The following is a 22,915-nucleotide window of genomic DNA, read 5'->3' on the forward strand; positions in this document are numbered from 1 at the left end:
CAGCGAGGGCCCCTCATACCTGTCCTGTCTGTTAGGGTCCGGGGAGGCCCAGGACCAATGGTTCTGTGCTCTGACGCTGAGCAACGCTCACACACGACACTAGTGGGGAACAGTACGGACCCTTCAAGACACACTCCGACAGGAAAGTGAAAAGCTGTAGCCCTCTAGACCAGAAGAGAACATGTCATGGAGGGAATGCCCTTGGAGTTTGAAGGGTTTGGGTTCCAGAGGAGGGGGAACGTGCATTTGCTGTAGTTTGGACTTGGCATGACGGGGGGTGAACGTGTCAAGAGATGTAAGGCAGGTAGGGAGGAGAGCTGTGGAGGACACGCTCAGGCAGCTGAGCTCGGGGCGGGGCCGCGATGGTGCGTGAGCCCCAGCAGGCCTGGAGCGCAGCTGGGGACGCGGCCCAGGGCAAGGGCCGAAGGGGAGGGGGCCAGGACCACAGGATGGGAGCGCCCCCATCAGACTGTGACGGACTCAGCGCTCAGTGTCATGGATTTTCGCTGTTGTTTTCAGGCTTGTTGAGTCACTTCTCTTTATCCCTTCCTTCCTTCCGTCCCTTGGGCTTGTTTTGCTCTTTCTCTAGGTGTGGGCCCTGACTGCTGACCAGAGGCTGCTCCGCTTGTCTGACGTGTTCCGGGTGCCTCTCCCGTCCCTGCGCCCCGCACTCCTCGCCCCCAAGGCCATCCCAGCCGCCGCGTCTCATGTGCTCGGATGGCTGCGCTTCGTTTCCTCTCCAGCCCGTGCCGGGTTTTCTCCTTAGAGGCGTCCGGTTTACCTGTGGATTCTTTCCCCAGCGTTTGGAGACCCTCCGTGGCCTCCCTGGTGCTGATTTCTGCTTTGATCGCACACTCGGTGTGACTCCAGGTGTGAAGAGTTTGCTGAGGTCGGGGCGCGGCCGTCCCAGCACGGAGCCCTTGGGCGCTTGGAAGAGTGGGTGTCCCCCCATGGGCTGTCCCCAGAGGCTGTCCTGCTGGGCCCTGTGCTGGGTCAGGAGGCTTGAGGGCGAGTCTCCAGCTGTGACTGGACCTGTCGCTTTCTCCTGCAGCTCTTCTAGGGCGTTTTGCTCGGTTTTCGTTCCGTTGGTTTGCTCCGCCTCGTTGCGGCCCCGCTGGGGCACTTGGGGCTTCCCGGGTGGACTGTCTTGCGTGTGGTCCGTCCGTCCCTCTGCCCGAGGTATATGTTACCTATCAGCGCAGCTTCTGCTTTCCTCTGATTTATGTCTGCGTGGCTCCTCCGTCCTTTCAACCCGCCTACATTAGGCATTGGATTGGACTTGCAGCTGACCCTGGGCGGGTCCTGTTCTGACCCTGGCCCAGGGTGGACGTCCAGCCTCCGGTCTCGGCCTTCAGCGACCTGCGGGGGCTTCTCCGGCCTGGGGGGGGCCCTCCTCCCTCCGCCTTTGCTGTCGGATGGGGGTAAAGCGGCGTTTTTCACTGTTGCGTTTGGACTGGGAAGAGATTCCTAAAACTGCTGTCTCTTCAGGCTGCCCCTTCCTGGTGCTTCGGGTGGAAAGAGCGGTTTGGCTGGGGTTCGAGGTCTGTGCGCACTGGCGTTTCAGGATGCGGCCTTGGAAACAGAAAACCCAGGGACTGGACAGCGAGTGGTCCCTGGGGCCGCAGTCCTGGGGCCGCCTTCCCCTCACCACCCTCGGGGTCGTCCTGCGGTTTGTGTGACGTCGGTGAACCCGGAGTAGCGTGGGCAGGTGGGCATCCCCCCCACCCCGGGAGGCAGAAGCCCACTCCGTCTCGTGCGGGGGCCTCGTCCACCTGTGTACGTGGGGAGCCCTGCGTCCTCTGTCCCCCGAGTCCTGGGTGGACGCACAGGGACGCAGCCCTTGGGCCTCCGTCCGGTGACCGCGCCTGGAGTGCCCACTGCCCTGGGGCCACCCAGCCTGGGGACGCGGGGAAGGGAGCCTGGGGGAACGGGGGGGCTGGAAGACCAGCGGCTCTGATGGAATCACAGCGCAGGTCCTGAGTCCAGGGAGGGGATGCTGCGAGCAGCAGCATCCGGTACCCCCCAGGCTCTGCCCCGCCCCTGGCCCCGCCCCCGGGCCCCTCGCCCCACCCCCAGTCCCTCACACTCGGAATTGCCCAGGACGTTCATGAGGGATATTGGTCTGTAGTGTTCTTTCCTCTTAGTGTGTTTGTCTGGCTTTGTCAGGGTCATTCAGTCCTCATAGAATGAGGTGGAAAGGGTCCCTCTTCTTGAATTTTGGGAGAAGTTTGAGAAGGGTTGGGTATTAGTTCTTCTTTAAATGTTTGGTAGAATTCACCAGTGAAAACATCAAGTCCAGGGCTTTTCCCTGTGGGGAGAATTTGGACTACTGGTATAATCTCCTTAGTAGTTATAGAACTATTCAGATTTTCCATCTCTTCATAATTTAGTCTGGGTAGGTTTTGTGTTTCTAGGAATTTGTCCATTTCATCTAGATTTTCCAATTTGTTGGTGTGCAGTTATTCATAGTACTCTCTTAAATCCTTTTTTTTTTTTTCCTGCAGAAATGGTTGTAATGCCCCACAGTCGTTTCTGATTTTAATAATTTGAATCTTCTTTTTTTCCTAGTTCATCTAGCTAAGGGTTTATCGATTTCGTTAATCTTTTTGAAGAACAAATTTTTTGTTTTATTGACTTTTCTCTATTGTTTTTCTGTTCTCTATTTCATTTATCTCTGCTCTAATCTTTATTATTTCCTTCCTTCTGCTAGCTTTGGGTTTATTTTGTCCTTATTCTTCGAGTTCCTCAAGTTGTAAAATTAGGTTGTAGATTTGAGATCTCTTGGTTTTTAATGCAAGCATATAACTATAAATTTTCCCCTTAGCACTGCCTTTGCTGTGACCCTTAAGTTTTGGTATGTTGTGTTTTCATTTTTATTCATCTCTAACTATTTTCTAATTTCCCATGTGATTTCTTATTTGATCCATTTCTTGTTTAAAAGTGTGCTGTTGGGCTTCCCTGGTGGCACAGTGGTTGAGAATCTGCCTGCTAATGCAGGGGACACGGGTTCACGCCCTGGTCTGGGAAGATCCCACATGCCACGGAGCAACTAGGCCCGTGAGCCACAACTACTGAGCCTGCGCGTCTGGAGCCTGTGCTCCGCAGCAAGAGAGGCCACAATAGTGAGAGGCCTGTGCACCGCGATGAAGAGTAGCCCCCGCTTGCCACAACTACAGGAAGCCCTAGCACAGAAACGAAGACCCAACATAGCAATCAATCAATCAATAAATAAATCTTTAATAAAACAAAAAACAAAAAAACTGTGCTGTTCAGATACACATTTTTGTGAATTTTTCAGTTTTCTTTACGTTACTGATTTCTAACTTCATCCTCTTGTTATCAGAGAAGATAATTTCTGTGATATCTATCTTATTCAATCTACTGAGAATTAATCTGTGGCCTAGTATATGGTCTATCCTGGAAAAGGTCCCGTGTGCGCTTGAAAAGACTCTCTATGCTGTTGGGTGGAGTGCTCTGTGTGTGTCTGTTAGATCTCATTGGTTTATTGTCTTAAGTCCTCTATTTCCTTCCTTCTGTCCAGTCACTGTATCCACTTTTAGGAGTGGGGTACTGAAGTCCAACTACTCCTAAGAACGGTCTCTTTCTCCCTTGAATTCTGTCAGCTTTTGCTTCATATATATGTAAATATATTTTTTACATGGTATATTTACAAAATTATATTAGTTTCAGGTATACAACGTAGTGATTCAAAATTTTTATAGGTTATACTCCATTTAAAGTTATTATAAAATACCGGATATTTTCCCTGTGTTGTACAATATATCCTTGTAGTTTATTTATTTCATACATAGTCATTTGTGCCTCTTAATCCCCTCTCCCATCTTGCCCCTCCTCCTCCTCATTGGTAACTACTAGTTTGTTCTCTACTCTGTACGTCTGTTTCTGTTTTGTTATATACATTAGTTTGTTTTACTCTTTAGATTCCACATAAAGTGGTAACATACAGTATTTGTCTTTCTCTGTCTGACTTATTTCACTAAGTATAATATTCTCTACATCCATTCATGTGGTTGCAAATGCCAAATTTTCATTCTTTTTATGGCTGAGTAATATTCCATTGAATATATATACCACATCTTCTTTATCCATTTATCTGTTGATGGACACTTAGGTTGCTTCCACATCGTGACTATTGTAACTAATGCTGCAATGAACATTGGGATGCACGTATCTTTTCAAGTTAATATTTTTGTTTTCTTCGGATATATGCCCAGGAGTTGAATTGCTGGATCACGTGGTAGCTCTATTTTTAGTTTATTGAGGAAACTCCATAGTGATTTGCTCAGTGGCTGCACCAATATACATTCCCACCAACAGTGAACACTGGTTCATTTTCTCCACATCCTCACCAACATTTGTTATTTGTGATTTTTTTGACGATAGCCATTCTGACAAATGTGAGGTGCTATCTTATTGTGGTTTTGATTTGCATTTTTCTGATGATTAGTGATGTTGAGCATCTATTCATGTGCCTGTTGGCCATTGGTATGTCTTCTTTGGAAAAAAACCTATTCGGGTCTAATGCCCATTTTTTAAAAGATTGTTTGTTTTTTATTGAGTTGTAAGGGCTGTTTATATATTTTGGATATTAACCCCTTATCAATCATATCATTTGCAAACATTTTCTCCTGTTCAGTAGGCTGTCTTTTTATTTTGTCAGTGGTTTTCTTTGCTGTGCAAAACCCTTGTAGTTTAATGATGTCCCATTTCTTTGTTTTTGCTTTTCTTTCCTTTGCCTTAGGGGACAGATCCAAAAAATTATTGCTACAATTTGTGTCAAGGAGTGTTCTACCTATGTTTTCTTCCAAGATTTTTATGGTTTCTGGTCTTACATCTGGGTCTTTAATCCATTTTGAGTTTATTTTTTTATATAGTGTGAGAAAATGTTCTACTTTCGTTCTTTTACACATGTAGCTGTCCAGGTTTCCCAGCACCACTTATTGAAGAGACTGTCTTTTCCCCATTGTGTATTCTTGCCTCCTTTGTTGTAGATTAATTGACCATAAGTATATGGGTTTATTTCTGAGCTTTTTATTCTGTTTCATTGCTCTAGGTGTCTGTTTTTGTGCCACTACCATACTGTTTTGATTACTATAGCTTTATAATAGTCTGAAGTCAGGGAGCATGATACCTCCAGCTCTGTTCTTTCTCAAGATTGTTTTGGCTGTTCAAGGTCTTTCGTGTTTATATATACATATATATATGTATGTATGTATATATAATATATATATTATATATATACATACACATACACATACATACATATGTATTTGGCTGCACCAGGTCTTAGTTGCAGCACATGGGATCTTTAGTTGCAGCATGTGGGATCTTTAGTCGTGGCAGGAGGGATCTTAGTTGTGGCATGCATGCAGGATCTAGTTCCCTGACCAGGGATCAAATCCAGGCCCCCTGTATTGGGAGTGCGGAGTCTTACCCACTGGACCACCAGGGAAGTCCCTCCATATATAGTTTTAACTTATTTGTTCTAATTCTGTGAAAAGTCTCATGGGTATTTTGATAGGGATTGCATTAAATTTGTAGATTGCCTTGAGCAGTATGGTCATTTTAATAATATTAATTCTTCCAATCCATAGCACAGTATATTTTTCCTTCTGTTAGTGTCATCTTCAATTTCTTTCATTAGTGTCTTCTAATTTTCCAAGCACAGGTCTTTTACCTCCTTAGTTAGATTTATTCCTATGTAATTTATTCTTTTTTCATATGATTATAAATGGGATTGTTTGCTTAACTTCTCTTTCTGATAGTTCATTGTTAGTGTATAGAAATGCAACAGATTTCTGTATATTAATTTTGTATCCTACGCCTTAACTGAATAAATTGATGAGCTCTAGTAGTCTTTTGGTGGCATCTTTAGGATTTTCTATGTATAGTATCATGTCATCTGTAAATAGTGAGTTTTATTTCTTCTCCAATTTGGATTCCTTTTCTTCCGTTTTCTTGTCTGATTGATGTGGTTAGGACATCCAGTACTGTGCTGAATATAAGCAGTGAGAGTTGGCAATGTTGTCTTGCTCCTAATCTTAGTGAAAATGCTTTGAGCTTTTCACCGTTGAGTATGATGTTAGCTGTGGGCTTATCCTATATGACCTTGCTTATGTTGAGGTAGGTTCCCTTTACACCCACTGTAGAGAGATTTTATCATAATTGGCTGTTGAATTTTGTCAAAAGCTTTTTCTGCATCTATTGAGACGATCATATGATTTTTATTCTTCAATTTGTGAAAGTGGTATATCACATTGATTGATTTGTGGGTGTTGAACCATCCTATGTATCCCATTTAATCATGGTGTATGATCCTTTTAATACATTGTTGGATTTGGTTTGCTAATAATTCGTTGAGAATTTTTGTGTCTATGTTCATCAGTGATATTGGCCTATAACTTTCTTTTTTGTTTGATAGCTTTGTCTGGATTTGATTTTGCTATCAGGGTGATGCTGCCCTCATAGGACAAATTTGAAAGTGTTCCTTCCTCTGCAATTTTTTGGAATAGTTTGAGAATGATAGGTGCTAACTCTTCTCTAAATGTTTGGTAGAATTCATCTGTGAAGCCATCTGGTGCTGGACTTTTGTTTGAATTAGTAATCAAAAAACCTCCAACAATTTCATTACTGGTAATTGGTCTGTTCATATTTTCTGCTTCTTCCTGGTTCAGTCTTTGCAGATTGTACGCTTCTAGGAATTTGTCCATTTATTCTTGGTTGTCCATTTTATTTGCATACAGCTGTTCATAGTAATCTCTTTATGATCCTTTGTATTTCTCTGGTGTCAGTTGTAACTTCTTTTTCATTCCTGATATTATTGATTTGGGTCCTCTCTTTTTCTTGATGAGTCTTGCTAAAGGTTTACCAATTTTGTTTATCTTTTCAAAGAAGCAGCTCCTAGTTTGGTTGATCTTTTCTATTTTTTTTAAGTCTCTATTTCGCTTATTTCTTCTGATCTTTATTATTTCTTTCCTTATACTAACTTTGGGTTTTGTTTGTTCTTTTTCTAGTTCCTTTAGATGTAAGGTTAGGCTGTTTGTTTGAGATTTTTCTTGTTTCCTGAGGTAGGCTTGTATCACTGTAAACTTCCCTCTTAGACCTGTGTTTGCCACGTCCCATAGATTTTGGATCGTTGTTTTTTCGTTTCCATTTATCTCCAGATATTTTTTAATTTCTTCTTTGATTTTTTTCAGTGATCCATTTGTTGTTTAGTAGAATATTGTTTAGCCTCCACATGTTTTTGTTTTTTGCAATTTTTTTCTTGTAGTTGATTTTCTAGTCTCATAGCATTGTGGTTGGAAAAGATGCTTGATATGATTTCTTAAATTTACCGAGACTTACTTTGTGGCCCAGCATGTGATCTATCCTGAAGAATGTTCCATGTGCACTTGAAAAGAATGTATATTCTGATGCTTTTGGATGGAATCTATATATATATATAAAAGTCCATCTGGTCTAATGCGTCATTTAAGACCAGTTTCCTTATTGATTTTCTGTCTGGATGATCTGTTTGTTGATGGTAGTGGGATGTTCAAGTCCCTCACTATTATTGTGCTACTGTCAGTTTCTCCCTTTATGTCTGTTAATATTTGCTTTATGTATTTAAGTGCTGCTCTGTTGGGTACATGTATGTCTACAGTTGTTAAATCTTTGTCTTGGGTGCTCCCTTGATCAATATGTAATGTCCTTTGTTACTTGTTACAGTCTTTGTTTTAAAGTCTATTTTGTCTGATGTAAGTATTGTTATCCTGGCTTTATTTTCATTTCCATTTGCATGGAATAACTTTTGTCCATCCCCTGACTTTCAATCTGTGTGTCTCTTTAGATCTGAAGTGAGTCTCTTGTAGGCAGCATATACCTGGCTCTTGTTTTTGTATACATATACAGCCATTCTGTATCTTTTGATTGGAGCATTTAGTCCATTTACATTGAGAGTAATTATTGATAGGTACATACTTATTGCCATTTTAGTTGTTTGAGTTGTTTTGTAGTTCTTTTTTGATACTTTCTTCTTTTGTTCTCTTGTCTTGTGATTTGATGACTATCTTTAGTGTTATGTTTAGAAACTTCTCTCTTTTGTGTGTATCTATTATAGATTTTTGGTTTGTTGTTACCATGAGGGATGGTAAGTTGCTGATCTCGTAATTTCAAACACATTTAAACAACCCTGCATTTTTACTCCCCTCCCCTCACAATTACTGTTTTGACATTATATTTTACTTTTTTTTTTGTATCCCTTAACTACTTATTACAGATATAGGTGATTTACTACTTTTGTCTTTTAACCTTCTTACTACCTTTGTACATGGTAGGTTTACTACCTTTACTGTATATTTGCTTTTACTGATGAGCTTTTTCCTTTCATAGTTTTCATGTTTCTAGTTGTGGCCTCTTCTTCTTTGCTTAAAGAAGTCCCTTTAACATTTCTTGTAAGGCTGGTTTCATGGTGCTGAACTCTTTTAGCTTTTGCTTAGCTGTAAAACTTCTGACCTCTCCATCAGATCTGGACGAGAGCATTGCCAAATAGAGTATTCTTGGTTGTAGGTTTTTCCCTTTCATCACCTTAAATATATGGTGCCACTCCCTTCTGGTTTGCAGAGTTTCTGCTGAAAAGTCAGCTGATAGCCTTACTGGAGTTCCCTTGTATGTAACTTGTTGCTTTTCCCTTGCTGCAGTTTATATTCTCTCTTTATCTTAATTTCTTCCATTTTAATTACAGTGTATCTTGGTGTGGTCCTCTTTGTGTTGATCCTGCTTAGGACTCTACCTCCTGGACCTGGATGTCTGTTTCCTTTCCTAGGTTAGGGAAGTTTTCAGCTAGTATGTCTTCAAATATGCTCTCTGCCCCTTTCTCTCTCTCTTCTCTTTCTGGGACCCCTAATGAGAAAGCTAGTATACTTGATGTTGTCCCAGCGGTCTCTTAAACTGTCCTCATTTCTTTTCATTCTTTTTTTCTGTTCAGCTTCAGTGGTTTCCACTACTCTGTCTTCCAGCTAGCTGATCCATTCTTCTGCATCATTTAATCTGCTATTGATTCCTTCCAGTGTATTTTTTATTTTAGATAACGTATTCCTTGTCTCTGGTCCTTCTTTCCATTTTTTTACTCTTTGATAAAAACTTCTAACTTTTTACTCTGCTCATCCATTCTTATCCCAAGTTCTTTGATTATCTTAATGATCATTACCTTGAACTATTTATTGGGTAGATGGCTTATCTTCACTTCTCTTAGTTCTTCTTCTGGGTTTTTTCATTTGGAACATGGTCCTCTGTTGCCTCATTTTACCTAATTTGTTGTTTTTACTTCTGGATATCTCATATGTTGGTTGCATTTCCTGATCTCAGAGAAGTAGTCCCTTTTAGGAGATGTCCTATGTTCCCTGCGGCACACTGCCATCTGGTCACCAGAGCTGTTTGCTCTAGGGCTATATGAGGGCTGCGTTGGTCCTTCTGTTGTGGCAGGATGACTATTGCGGGCAGCCTGGTAGGTGCAGCTGGCCCCGTCTGGTTGTTTGCCAGGCCCTGCCTTGTGCGGAGGCTGCTGGCCTCTGGTTGGCAGGACCAGGTCACAAGGTGGCTGCAGAACCCAGGGTGGTCCCAGATCTACTGCTCACCGTTGGGCAGAGCCTGGTTCTGGCACAGATGGCTGCAGAACCAGGGTTCCTGGATCTAGTGTTGGCCTGTTGGTGGGTGGGTCCCATTCCTGATATGGCTGGCTGTGGGTTCTACAGTATCCCAAGGCTGGTACTGGCCCACTGTATCCCTGGGCAGCTAGCTGAGGATTCTAAGGTATCTCAGAGCTGGTGTTGGCTTTCTGGTGGGTGATTCTGGGGACTGGGGGGGTCCATGGGCTACTTCCAGCTCACTGCGTGGTGGAGCCGGGTCCCGAGGCCTCTGGCTGAAGGGTCCTTGGGGTCCTACAGCTGGTGTCATCCCACTGGTGGGTGGGGCTGAATCCTGGGGTATCCTGATACTGTTGCCAGCCTGCTGACATGTCGCCTGACACCTGAAAAGGCAAGCTGCAGTGATCCTAGGGCCAGCGTCCACCCACTGGTGGGTGAAGCTTTGTCGTGGAGTCTCTGGCTGCAGTGGTCCTGGGGCTGGTGTCTGCCTGCTGCTGGTCGGGGCCGGAGCCCAGGGGGGACTGGGGCTGGTACTTACCCACTGGTAGGCAGAGCTGGGTCCTGCAGTCTCTGGCTGCAGGGCCGTGGGGGTCTTGGATCTAGTTCCAGGGTGTGGTGCCAGGGCCTAGGCCCTCTGGTGGACAGGGCTGTCTGCAGGAGTGGCTGGGGGCTCGCGGGGTCTTAAGGCAGCCTGCCTGCTGGTGGGGGTGGGGCTGTGTCCCTGCCTGGCTAGTCACTTATCCTGAGGCCTCCCAGTACTGGTGCCTACAGGCGGCTGGGCAGGGCAGGGCTGGGTCCTGAAGCTGATAAGCTATAGGGAGAATTCAAAAATGGCACTTTCCAGCACGGATGTCCATGTGGTAGGATGAGTTCCCCAAAGTGGCTGCCGCCAGCGTCTGTGTCCCCAGGGTGAGCTGAAGGTGCCTCCTGCCACTCCAGGGGGCGCTCTGAGATCAGCAGGTGGGTGTGACCCAGCCTCCTTTCAAATTACTGCTCCTGCCCTGCGTCCAGGAGCGTGTAAGATTATATTGAGTCTAGTTTTTTTTTTTGATACACCTTTATTGGAGTATAATTACGTCACAATACTGTGTTACTTTCTGTCGTACACCAAAGCAAATCAGCCATATGCATACACATGTCCCCATATCCCCTCCCTCTGGAGCCTCCCTCCCACCCTCCCTATCCCACCCCTCTAGGTGGTCACAAAGCACCGAGCTGATCTCCCTGTGCTATGCGGCTGCTTCCCACTAGCTAGCTGTTTTACATATGGTAGTGTATATATGTCCATGCCACTCTCACTTTGTCCCAGCTTACCCTTCCCCCTCCCCGTGTCCTCAAGTCCATTCTCTACGTCTGCATCCTTATTCCTGCCCTGCAGCTAGGTTCATCAGTACCATTTTTTTCTTTTTCTTTTTTTTTTTTTAGATTCCATATATATGCGTTACCATACGGTATTTGTTTTTCTCTTTCTGACTTACTTCACTCTATATGACAGACTCTGGGTCCATCCGCCTCACTACAAATAACTCAACTTCGTTTCTTTTTATGGCTGAGTAATATTCCATTGTATATATGTGCCACATCTTCTTCATCCATTCATCTGTCAATGGACACTTAGGTTGGTTCCGTGTCCTGGCTATTGTAAATAGAGCTGCAATGAACATTGTGGTACATGACCCTTTTGAATTATGGTTTTCTCAGGGTATATGCCCAGTAGTGGGATTGCTGGGTCATATGGTAGTTCTATTCTTAGTTTTTAAGGAACCTCCATACTGTTCTCCATAGTGGCTGTATCAATTTACATTCCCACCAACAGTGCAGGAGGGTTCCCTTTTCTCCACACCCTCTCCAGCATTTGTTGTTTGTAGACTTTTTGATGATGGCCATTCTGACTGGTGTGAGGTGATACCTCATTGTAGTTTTGATTTGCATTCGTCAAATGATTAGTGATGTTGAGCATCCTTTCATGTGTTTGTTGGCAATCTGTATATCTTCTTTGGAGAAATGTTTATTTAGGTCTTCTGCCTATTTTTGGATTGGGTTGTTTGTTTTTTTGATATTGAGCTGCATGAGCTGCTTGTATATTTTGGAGATTAATCCTTTGTCAGTTGCTTCGTTTGCAAATATTTTCTCCCATTCTGAGGGTTGTCTTTTCATCTTGTTTAAGGTTTCCCTTGCTGTGCAAAAGCTTTTAAGTTTCATTAAGTCCCATTTGTTTATTTTTGTTTTTATTTCCGTTACTCTAGGAGGTGGGTCAAAAAAGATCTTGCTGTGGTTTATGTCAAAGAGTGTTTTTCCTATGTTCTCCTCTAAGAGTTTTATAGTGTCTGGTCTTACATTTAGGTCTTTAATCCATTTTGAGTTTATTTTTGTGTATGGTGTTAGGGAGTGTTCTAATTTCACTCTTTTACATATAGCTGTCCAGTTTTCCCAGCACCACTTATTGAAGAGGCTGTCTTTTCTCCATTGTATATTCTTGCCTCCTTTATCAAAAATAAGGTGACCATATGTACGTGGGTTTATTTCTGGGCTTTCTATCCTGTACCATTGATCTATATTCTTGTTTTTATGCCAGTACCATACTGTCTTCATTACTGTAGCTTTGTGGTATAGTTTGAAGTTGGGGAGCCTGATTGCTCCAGCTCCATTTTTCCTTCTCAAGATTGCTTTGGCTATTCAGGGTCTTTTGTATTTCCATACGAATTGCAAAATTTTTTGTTCTAATTCGGTGAAGAATGCCATTGGTAATTTGATAGGGATTGCATTGAATCTGTAGATTGCTAAGGGTAGTATAGTCATTTTCACAATATTGATTCTTCCAATCCAAGAACATGGTATATTTCTCCATCTGTTTATGTCATCTTTGATTTCTTTCATCAGTGTTTTATAGTCTTCTGAGTACAAGTCTTCTACCTCCTTAGGCAGGTTTATTCCTAAGTATTTTATTCTTTTTGTTGCAATAGTAGATGGGATTGTTTCCTTAATTTCTCTTTCTGAGTTTTTCTTATTGGTGTATAGGTATGCCAGAGATTTCTGTGCGTTAATTTTGTATCCTGAAACCTTACCAAATTCATTGATTGATTCGTTCTAGTGGTTTTCTGGTGGCATGTTTAGGATTTTCTATGTATAGTATCATGGCATCTGCAAACAGTGACAGTTTTACTTCTTCTTTTCCAATTTGTGTTCCTTTTATTTCTTTTTCTTCTCTGATTGCCGTGGAATAAGAGTGGCGAGAGTGGACATCCTTATTCCTGATCTTAGTGGAAATGATTTCAGTTTTTCACCATTGAGTATGATGCTTGCAGTGGGTTTGTCATATATGGCCTTTATTATGTTGAGGTAGGTTCCCTCTATGCCCATTTTCTGGAGAGTTTTTAATCATAAATCGGTGTTGAATTTTGTCGAAAGCTTTTTCTGCATCTATTGTGATGATCATATGGTGTATCACATTGATGGACTTGCATATATTGAAGAATCCTTGCATCCCTGGGATAAATCCCACTTGATCATGGTGTATGATCCTTTTAATGTGCTGTTGGATTCTGTTTGCTAGTATTTGGTTGAGGATTTTTGCATCTATGTTCATCAGTGATATTGGTCTATAATTTTTTGTGATATCTTTTTCTGGTTTTGGTATCAGGGTGATGGTGGTTTCATAGAACGAATTTGGGAGTGTTTCTCCCTCTGCAATTTTTTGGAAGAGTTTGAGAAGGATTGGTGTTAGTTCTTCTCTAAATATCTGAGAGAGTTCGACTGTGAAGCCATCTGATCCTGGACTTTTGTTTGTTGGAAGATTTTTAATTACAGTTTCAATTTCATTACTTGTGATAGGTCTGTTTATATTTTCTAATTCTTCCTTGTTCAGTCTTGGAATATTGTACCTTTCCAAGAATTTGTCTATTTCTTCCAGGTTGTCCATTTTATTGGCATATAGTTGTTTGTAGTAGTCTCTTATTATCCTTTGTATTTCTGCAGTGTCAGTTGTGATTTCTTCTTTTTCATTTCTAATTTTATTGATTTGCATCCTCTCCCTTTTTTTCTTGATGAGTCTGGCTAAGGGTTTATCAATTTTGTTCATCTTCTCAAAGAACCAGCTTTTAGTTTTATTGATCTTTGTTATTTTCTTCATTTCTATTTTATTTCTGCTCTGATCTTTATGATTACTTTGCTTCTACTGATTTTGAGTTATCTTTGTTCTTCTTTCTGTAGTTGTTCTAAGTGTAGGGTTAGATTGTTTATTTGAGATTTTTCTTGTTTGTTGAGGTGAGACTGAATTGCTGTAAACTTCCCTCTTAGAACTGCTTTTGCTGTGTCCCATAGGTTTTGGGTCATCATGTTTTCATTGTCATTTGCTTCTATGTATTTTTTAATTTCTTCTTTGATTTCTTCAATCATCTCTTGGTTATTTAGTAGCTCACTGATTAGCCTCCATGTATTTGTGTTTTTTTACAGTTTTTTTTTTTTTCCTGTAAGTGATTTCCAATCTCATAGCATTGTGGTCAGAAAAGATGCTTGATATGATTTCAATTTTCTTAAATTTTCTGAGGCTTGATTTGTGACCCAAGATGGGATCTATCCTGGAGAATGTTACGTGTGCACTTGAGAAGAAAGTGTATTCTGCCACTTTTGGGTGGAATGTTCTATAAATAATCAGTTAAGTCCATCTTGTCTACTGTGTCATTTAAAGCTTCTGTTTCCTTATTTATTTCATTTTGGATGATCTATCCATTGGTGTAAATGGGGTGTTAAAGTCCCCTACTATTATTGTGTTACTGTCGATTTCTCCTTTCATGGTTGTTAGCATTTGCCTTATGTATTGAGGTGCTCCTCTCTTGGATGCATAAACATTTGTAATTGTTATATTTTTTCTTGGATTGATCCTTTGATCATTATGTAGCATCCCTCCTTATTTCTTATAACAGTTTTTATTTTAAAGTCTATTTTATCTGATACGAGTATTGCTACTCAGCTTTCTTTTGATTTCCATTTGTATGGAGTATCTTTTTTCCATCCCTTCACTTTCAGTCTGTATATGTCCCTAGGTCTGAAATGAGTGTCTTGTATACAGCATATATATGGGTCTTGTTTTTGTATCCATTCTGCCAGTCTGTGTCTTTTGGTTGGGACATTTAATCCATTTACATTCAAGGTTATTATCGATATGTATGTTCCTATTACCATTTTTTAAAATGTTTTGGGTTTGTTTTTGTGGGTATTTTTCTTCTCTTGTGTTTCCCACCTAGAGAAGTTTCTTTAGCATTTGTTGTAAAGCTGGTTTGGTGGTGCTGAATCCTCTTCGCTTTTGCTTGTCTGAAAAGCTTTTGATTTCTCCATCAAATCTGAATGAGATCCTTGCCGGGTAGAGTAATCTTGGTTGTAGGTTTTACTCCTTCATCACTTTAAGTATATCCTGCCACTCTCTTCTGGCCTGCAGAGTTTCTGCTGAAAAATCAGCTGATAACCTTATGGGGATTCCTTTACATGTTATTTTTTGTTTTTCCCTTGCTGCTTTTAATATTTTTTCTTTGAATTTAATTTTTGTTAGTTTGATTAGTATGTGTCTTGGTGTGTTTTTCCTAGGGTTTATCCTGTATGGGACTCTCTGCGCTTTCTGGACTTGGGTGACTAGTTCCTTTCCCATGTTAGGGAAGTTTTCGACTATAATCTCTTCAAATATTTTCTCAGACCCTTTCTTTTTCTCTTCCTCTTCTGGGACCCCTATAATTCGAATGTTGGTGCATTTAGTGTTGTCCCAGAGGTCTCTGAGACTGTCTTCAATTCTTTTCATTCTTTTTTCTTTATTCTGCTACTTGGCAGTTATTTCCACCATTTTGTCTTCCAGCTCACTTATTCGTTCTTCTGCCTCAGTTATTCTGTTATTGATTCTTTCTAGTATATTTTTCCTTTCAGTTATTGTGTTGTTCATCTCTGTTTGTTTACTCTTTAGTTCTTCTAGATCTTTGTTAAACATTTCTTGTATTTTCTCAATCTGTGCCTCCATTCTATTTCTGAGATTCTGGATCATATTTATTATCATTACTCTGAATTCTTTTTCAGGTAGATTGCCTATTTCCTCTTCATTTATTTGGTCTTGTAGGTTTTCACCTTGCTCCTTCATCTGGAAATATTTTTTTGCTGTCTCATGGTTTTTTTTGTTGTTTTTTTTTATGAGTGGGATTGTGTTCCTTTCTTACTGGTTGTTTGGCCTGAGGCTTCCAACACTGGAGTTTGTAGGCTATTGGGTAGAGCTGGGTCTTGGTTCTGAGATGAGGAACTCTGTGAGACCTCACTCTGATGAATATTCCCTGGGGTCTGAGGTTCTCTGTTAGTCCAGTGGTTTGGACTCGGAGCTCCCACTGCAGGAGCTTCGGCCTGACCCCCAGCTCAAGAACCAAGAGCCTGCAAGCCGTGTGGGGTGGCAAAAAAAAAAAGAGGACAATAACAAAGCCCAAAATAAAATTAGACTAGGAACCTAACAGATATGTTAGAAATAGTATAAAAGTAAAAATATAGATGGATCAACAACCAGAAGGTACAACAGTACCACAATAGTAAAAAAGAGGAGGAAAAAAAGGGGGGAAAAGGCCTCGGCTGTGGAGGGCAGGGCCTAAGCAAGAGTGAGGTTTGGGTGGTGGGCGGGGCCTATGCTTAGGACCCACAGGGCTGGAAAAGGCCCTGGGGGCTGTGTGGGGTGGGGCTTAGGCTCAACGGAACAGAAGGGGCCAAGGTGTGCCCCCCACTCCTGGTCTCAGAGGGCAGGGGACTTCACCTTCGAGCACAGCAAGCTTCCCGGGCTTGAGTGGGCGGGGCAAACACCCTCCTCTCCTCTCCTGCTCCTCCCGCAGCGCCCCTCCCGTCTGCCTCTCCTGTTCTCCCCCTCGGCCTCCTTCCTATGCCTCCAGGACCAATGCGGCCAGTGGGGGGGTTGCCCTGGAGGGCGGGGACCAGCCTGGGAGCCCAGCAGCCTTCCTGGGCTCCAGTGGGCGGGGCGATCTCCCTCCGCTCCTCTCCTGCTCCTCCCGCAGGGCCCTTCCCCCTGCCTCTCGTGATCTCCCCGGCCTCAGGGGCCCCGTCCTGTCTGGCCTCCACTTCTCCTCCCCCCTCAGTCCCCCCACGTCCTACCGGTTCACTTGGGGGTTCCTCCCGTCTCCTTGGGCATCAGGGTCCCCCATCAGTGGCAGGCAGGAGCCCTAGTTGTGGGGAGACACTAACTTGGCGTCTTCTCACGCCACCATCTTGACTCTGCCCCCTATATTGTGTCTTTATTAAGTTTGATTATTTTGTAATCTTGTGTCTCTTTGACTTCATCTTACTTGGAGATTGTTGAGTTTGGATGTTTACATTTGCACACTTCATCAAGTCTGGGAGTTTTCAGCCATTATTTCTTCCAGTATTCCCTCCACCCCTTTCTCTTCTCCTTCTCCTTCTCAGACTCTCACAAGGCATATATCAGTTTGCTTAATGGTGTCCCAGTGATTGCTTACGCTCTGTTCAGTTTTCTTTAACCTTTTTTTGTTGTTGTTCCTCAGGTATGATAATTTCTATTGTCCTATCTTCAAGTTCACTGATTCCTTCTTCTGCCTGCTCAAATCTGCCTTTGAGTCCCCTGTTCAATAATTTCCATTATTGTACTTTTCATCTCCAAAATTTCTATTTAGTTTCCTTTTAGGTTTTCTGTCTCTCTGTTGATATTTCCGTTTTGTTCACACATTGTTTTCTTGACTTTACCCACATCTCTTTTTTTCTTAGTTTTTTGATCATGTCTTAGGCCATTGTTTTGAAGTCTTTGTCTAGTAAATCTGCCATCAGGTTGTTTCAGGGACAGTTTCTATTACTGTTTTCCTTTGGGGCACACTCTCGTTTCTGTGTACGTCTTGTGACTTTTGTTGTTGTTGTTGAACACTGGAAATTAATCTAATAACACGGTAGCTCTGGAAATCAGATTCTACCCCTTCCCCAGGGTTTGCTGGGTTTTTGTTACTGTTTTGGGGTGGGTTTTTTTTTTAATTGTTGGAGGCTCTTTGCTGAGTATCAACATTAAGGTGTGAACTTAAGGTCTTCTAAGCTCCTTTCTGAGTCTTTCCTTGAGCATGCGCAGTCACTTCTTTCCCCATATATGCAGTTGTTTTCAATGTCCTAGACTTTAAGGTCTGGCTCCCAAAATGAGAAAAGGTGAAAAATGAAGGGAGAGAAAGGGTGACAGTCCTTTTAACTCTCCTGGACGTCCCTTCAGGTAGAAGGGGAGGGGCTTGCAACAATGCAGGGAGGTGCAATAGCCACCTACCTCTGTCTACACCTTTGTGATCAGAAGTAGCAGTCCATAATCAGAGCACAGATGCCTGATGTTTGGAGAGCAGGGTCCTTTTTGCCCACCCTGGCCCACAAACTCTCCGGGAACAGTGCACAGCTGCCTCCCAGGGTGCTGGGGGTGAGCTAGGTAGCTGCTACTGTGCTAAGAGTTGAAACTGAGCAAAATTGACTGCAATTACCATCCATTTCTTCCCCTGGAAGTTGAGCCTTCAACAGACTCTCGAGTTCCAGATTAGTTACATCAGACAGATTCTGCCCCTGCGGTTGTGGTCCAGGCTGGGAGACGTCCCTGGTACTTCCCGCTCCACTGTCGCTGCAGAATCCAGTCAGGCACTTTTCAACCTTTCATCTATTGTTAATTCTCTTAACCTTTCAACCATTCTGTTGGTTGCCTGGAGAGCTAATGTTAAGGAGGTGATTGTGCTTGAACTTGGCATCAAACACTTACCTGGTGAATATTGTTGGGCCAGCTCACCTGAGGCCAGGATTGCTGTGGGCTCAGCAAAACAACCCATAAAGTTACTGCACTGTGTCTGCATATCATCCAGGAGGTTGAGACTTTCCCAAAAACTGAAGTGTGACAAAATGAATCGACCATTCAGCTCCTGGGCGTGTGTGGGAGACTTGTGTTTCAGTCAGTTCTTTACATGGTTTGATTTGCCCATTGCCTCAGACTTCCCTGGGGTCACATCACAAGTCAGAGAAGCGGTGGGAAGGTGAGCTGCAGAAGGCCAGGCCTTACCTGGACGGCCAGCCTCAGGCTCCGGGTGTTCGACGCTGTTTGACTTGTGCTTCCCTGTTGCCCGCGGGGTCTCTCCTCTGACCGACTCCTCTGTGCTCTTCCAGAAGAGGCCGAGCACTGCAGCTTCGGGGTGGGCTCGCTGTCCAGGCGGCGGCGCCCCCTGGCCCTGCGGGAGGACGGCCCTCGCCGGCGCACACACCTGCACATCGGCCTGCCCCACGACTTCCGCCCCGTGTCCTCCATCATCGACGTGGACATCCTCCCCGAGACGCACCGCCGTGTGAGGCTGTACCGGCATGGCTGCCAGAAGCCGCTGGGCTTCTACATCCGCGACGGCACGAGCGTGCGCGTGGCCCCGCAGGGGCTGGAGAAGGTGCCCGGCATCTTCATCTCCCGCATGGTGCCCGGCGGCCTGGCCGAGAGCACTGGGCTGCTGGCCGTGGACGACGAGGTCTTGGAGGTGAACGGGATTGAGGTGGCCGGGAAGACGCTGGACCAGGTCACGGACATGATGATCGCCAACAGCCACAACCTCATCGTCACGGTCAAGCCGGCCAACCAGAGGAACAACGTGGTGCGTGGCAGCCGTGCGTTGAGCAGCTCCGGCCGCTCCTCAGACAGCACGGCCAGCCGCCACAGCCTGCCTGCAGCCCACGTCCTGCAGAACTTGCCCCCTGACGAGATGGAGAGCGACGAGGAGGCCGACGTGGTCCTCGAGGGCGTCCTGGAGCCCCGGCTGGTACCCAGGCCGCCACCAGGCAGCCTCGCTCGGGTCAACGGCGCTGGCCTGGTGCCCGGCCTGCACAGCCCTGGGCGGGAGGGCAGCGTCCAGAGGCTGCTCAGCTCCCTCCGGTCCGACCCCCGCCACAGCCTGGCCCTGCCCCCCGGAGGGGTGGAGGAGCACGGGCCGGCAGTCACCCTGTAGGGCCAGGCGTCCGACAGGTCAGTTTCCCGAGGGGAAATACTTCCTTCTTCTTAAAGTTTTATTCCAGTCTTAAAATAAGAAAAAATTGTATACTGCACGCCTCTTTTTTGTTGTTTTTACTTATCCCTCCCTTTTCTCCCACAGCCCTACTCTTTATTTCAACTTATGGAGAGAAAAGAATATTGTATTTTTGTAGAATTTCTCCAAAGAACGTAAAATACATACTCATGCACCGTCTGTACGAGGCTGGGTGAGAGTCGCACCTTTGTCAAGTGGTAGAAAGGATCTGACCAAGTGCAGAAAATACTTCATTTTTAAATTTTAAAAATATACTTTTTAAAATGAAGCTTTAACATTACTTTTTTAAAATAGTCGAATTCATGTTTTCACTGTGCTTCCTGCCGACTTGCACTGATTCTGCTGACGGGCCAGAGGCTATGAAGATGGGACGTGGCAGGAAGGTAGGTAGAGGCTGGTTTTCAAGAGCAAATGCACCCACACCTGGAATAATAATAAGCATGGCGGTAGAGGATGAATTTCAGAACGTTGCACTGTTTGCAGTCCTGTCTCACATAGTGTGAAGTGGTCATGGTGGCCACGGTGGCGGACTCGCCCCGACAGGCAGTTTTGTGAGGCCGTCAGAGGTGGCCTGTTTTTAGCCTTTGAGGTGAATTTAATTTTGGGAAGGGAGTGGAAGGCACAGCTCACCAGTACCATCTGTGATCAAAAGCCAGCATTTACTCTGAGGTAAAAACCAGTCTGTTCCTGTGGATTGTGACCCTGAGGGCAGTTTGTGAAGTGTTTCCAGCACTTCACACAGGACTTCGAAAGGTCAGTCACTTGGATTTGTGGGTTCTGTGATCTTTGACTTTAAATAACAAGTCACATGGAATGTAAAGATTTTTAACACAGATTAAATTCATTGTCACTTCCTTTGGTATTCTAGCAATATTCACTTATTTAGTAATTTTAAAGGTTTATTCATGTTTCAGCCAATCAAACTTTATATGACCTGTATTTTCTACTTGAATCCAGTGTCGAGGAGAAAATGTTACACTTGTACTTTGAAAACTAAACTTTCACCCAAAAAAGTTTTCATGTAAATACAGGTAAACGTATTTTTGTAGGTTGCCTTTTGGGAAACTACGTGGCCGCTTCTCCTGTGGTCAGGCACCCCCTGCTGGTAGTGGCAGAACTGACTTTATGGATGGCAGGTTGATAACAGGTGGAAAACAGTGTGTCTCAATGTGTTCATTTCTCCTGAATTCATTAAGTGAAAAGCAAATTATTTTTCTCTTGGAAACTATTTATTGGGCATAAATAGCTTTTATTGAGTAGTTGTGGTCTCCTGCACCTTTGTTTTTGTTATTTGTATGCCAGGATCACTGTCTGTTTTGGTCCTAAGTACAGGGAAGACCAAAGATGCTCCCCTTTGAGGTCTAGGACCCCCAAATTTATGGGCTCCAATGAACTGTACGAGCATTTTTGGGCACCAGGAGTCAGAAGTGTTTTTTTACTATGACAAGTATTGTAGAACCAAAACTCTTATGCTAACTTACTATCACAAAGGAAATGTTCTTTTATTAAGTTATTGCTGGTTATTGAATATCTTGTCAAATAACTAGGTGTGTTTTTTAAGTAAATGTGAATAATTTTTTAAAGGAAAAAAAGGCTTATGCTGAGATTTGTGTGCTATTGTTCATAATTTTAGGAGTTATGAATTGTCTTCAGCAGCTGCTTGAGTGTATTTTTCTACCCAGGTCTATATTTCTGCAATTTTCTTTTTTAAAAAAAAAAAGGACAAAAAAAACTATGTTGTATACACATTAAAGTTTTCTTTTATATCAAAGAATAAAAACTTTTTCTTTGCTGCTTTCAGCTGTGTTCTGAATACTGGAGAGAATGTCTGTTAACGATCAGCAGAGATAAACTCAGCCTCAGGATGAAGTACCTAATATTGACCAAGTGCCTCTCGTGAGCCTTATTTTTTTGTTTTTCACGTAACCCTCACACTTCCTCCACAGGCGAGTAGTAGTAGCCCATTTTACAGATGGGAAGCAGGTAGTAGGGCATTTCAGATAACCAAGCAGGTAGTAGGGCATTTCAGATAACCAAATTATACTCATATTTGATAGGAGATAGATGTGTCGTAGGTCCAGAACCTACTTTTGAAGTCCTTTTGAGAAAGCTTTTCTGAATACTTACTATACAGCTTTTTCAAAATAATATACCCTGGTTTGCAAAATCTCCATTAACACTTTATCATCATTGACATTACTAAATGCATAATACATCAAGATCTACTCCTTCAGTAAATTACAAATGTCACGGTGACAGCAGCAAACACCAATAACTCCTGGAAGAAAGAGGCGCAGCTGTCTCAGCTTTACCAGTGTGTACCACCTCGCTGAATCCCCTCACTGACGCTGCTGAGCTGCAGTCGGCCCTTTTGCATTTAGAGTTGGGGGGACTCGAGCGTTGGGACAGTCACCCCCGCAGCCTGTGAGGTGGAGCTGAGGCAGGCAGGTGCTGAAGCTGGATACGTGCTCTGAGGTAGCTCCTGTGATGGAGTCAGACGTGCAGGGGCAGATACCTGGCTGACCAGCCAGGGACCGCAGGTCCCTTGACCTTGTAGTAATGCACGTTGCCAGCCCCAGAGCCTGTGACATCTCAGGAGGGCCAGCCTTTCAGCTGATAAGGAGACCCTGTCCACGAATCAGTGAGGTTATATAGTATCTCACAGTTTTACACAAAGTAGCCAGAGACAGGGAGCGGGGTCTTGTTGCAAGTCGCAGAGATACCTGGATAATGCTGGTACGGAGACCCTAATATCAGGTAGCCTGCAAAAAGTATTTCCTGATGGGCAGAAATACTGTTCTGTGGTTTACTTTTTATTCCAGCTACACCTATTCCTCCTTTCTGCCTCTGACATCAGTCTCCTAAGTATTTCTTATCCCAAACACGTCCCAAGTCAATATACAAATTCTTTTTCCCTCCTATGGTTCCTCACTTATTTTGTTTTCTTCTTTATCTTCACAAAAAGATAACTTTCAGGGACTGAGAACTTTGCATTACTGAACAACACGTCCAAGGAATGGCATAAACTGTTGTCATGTTAATAAGAAGCAAACAAAATGATTCACCATTGGCGTCCTCAGCCTAGGAAACAAGTGCCATTTTCCACGTTCCCTTCCCCAGGGGGCTTTGAAAGCAAACACATTTCTTAGCCTGAACCCTCTTGACCCCAAGCTAATGTGCCAGGGGAAGAGCTCTTTTCACACAAGTCTCGCTTCT

The 22,915-nt window shown here is 43.6% G+C and overlaps 1 protein-coding gene across 22 annotated transcripts in view; it reads left to right on the forward strand.

Annotated features, from left to right (window-relative positions):
• PARD6G (par-6 family cell polarity regulator gamma) overlaps positions 1–22,915 on the forward strand; it is a 202,164-nt gene that overhangs the window by 84,026 nt on the left and 95,223 nt on the right. For 14 of the 22 annotated variants that reach the window (XR_014252040.1, XR_014252041.1, XR_014252042.1 and 11 more), the window contains exon 4: positions 18,801–19,638. Coding sequence is in view for 12 of the 22 variants with exons in the window: in XM_082418409.1 (XP_082274535.1) it covers positions 18,801–19,621 (821 nt within the window). In the remaining 10 variants the exon portion in view is untranslated. The other 8 variants (XM_082418413.1, XM_082418416.1, XM_082418407.1 and 5 more) reach the window with 3 other exon arrangements.

The sequence above is a fragment of the Balaenoptera physalus genome, assembly GCF_965194825.1.
Source record: "Balaenoptera physalus genome assembly, chromosome: 12".
NCBI lineage: Eukaryota > Metazoa > Chordata > Mammalia > Artiodactyla > Balaenopteridae > Balaenoptera > Balaenoptera physalus.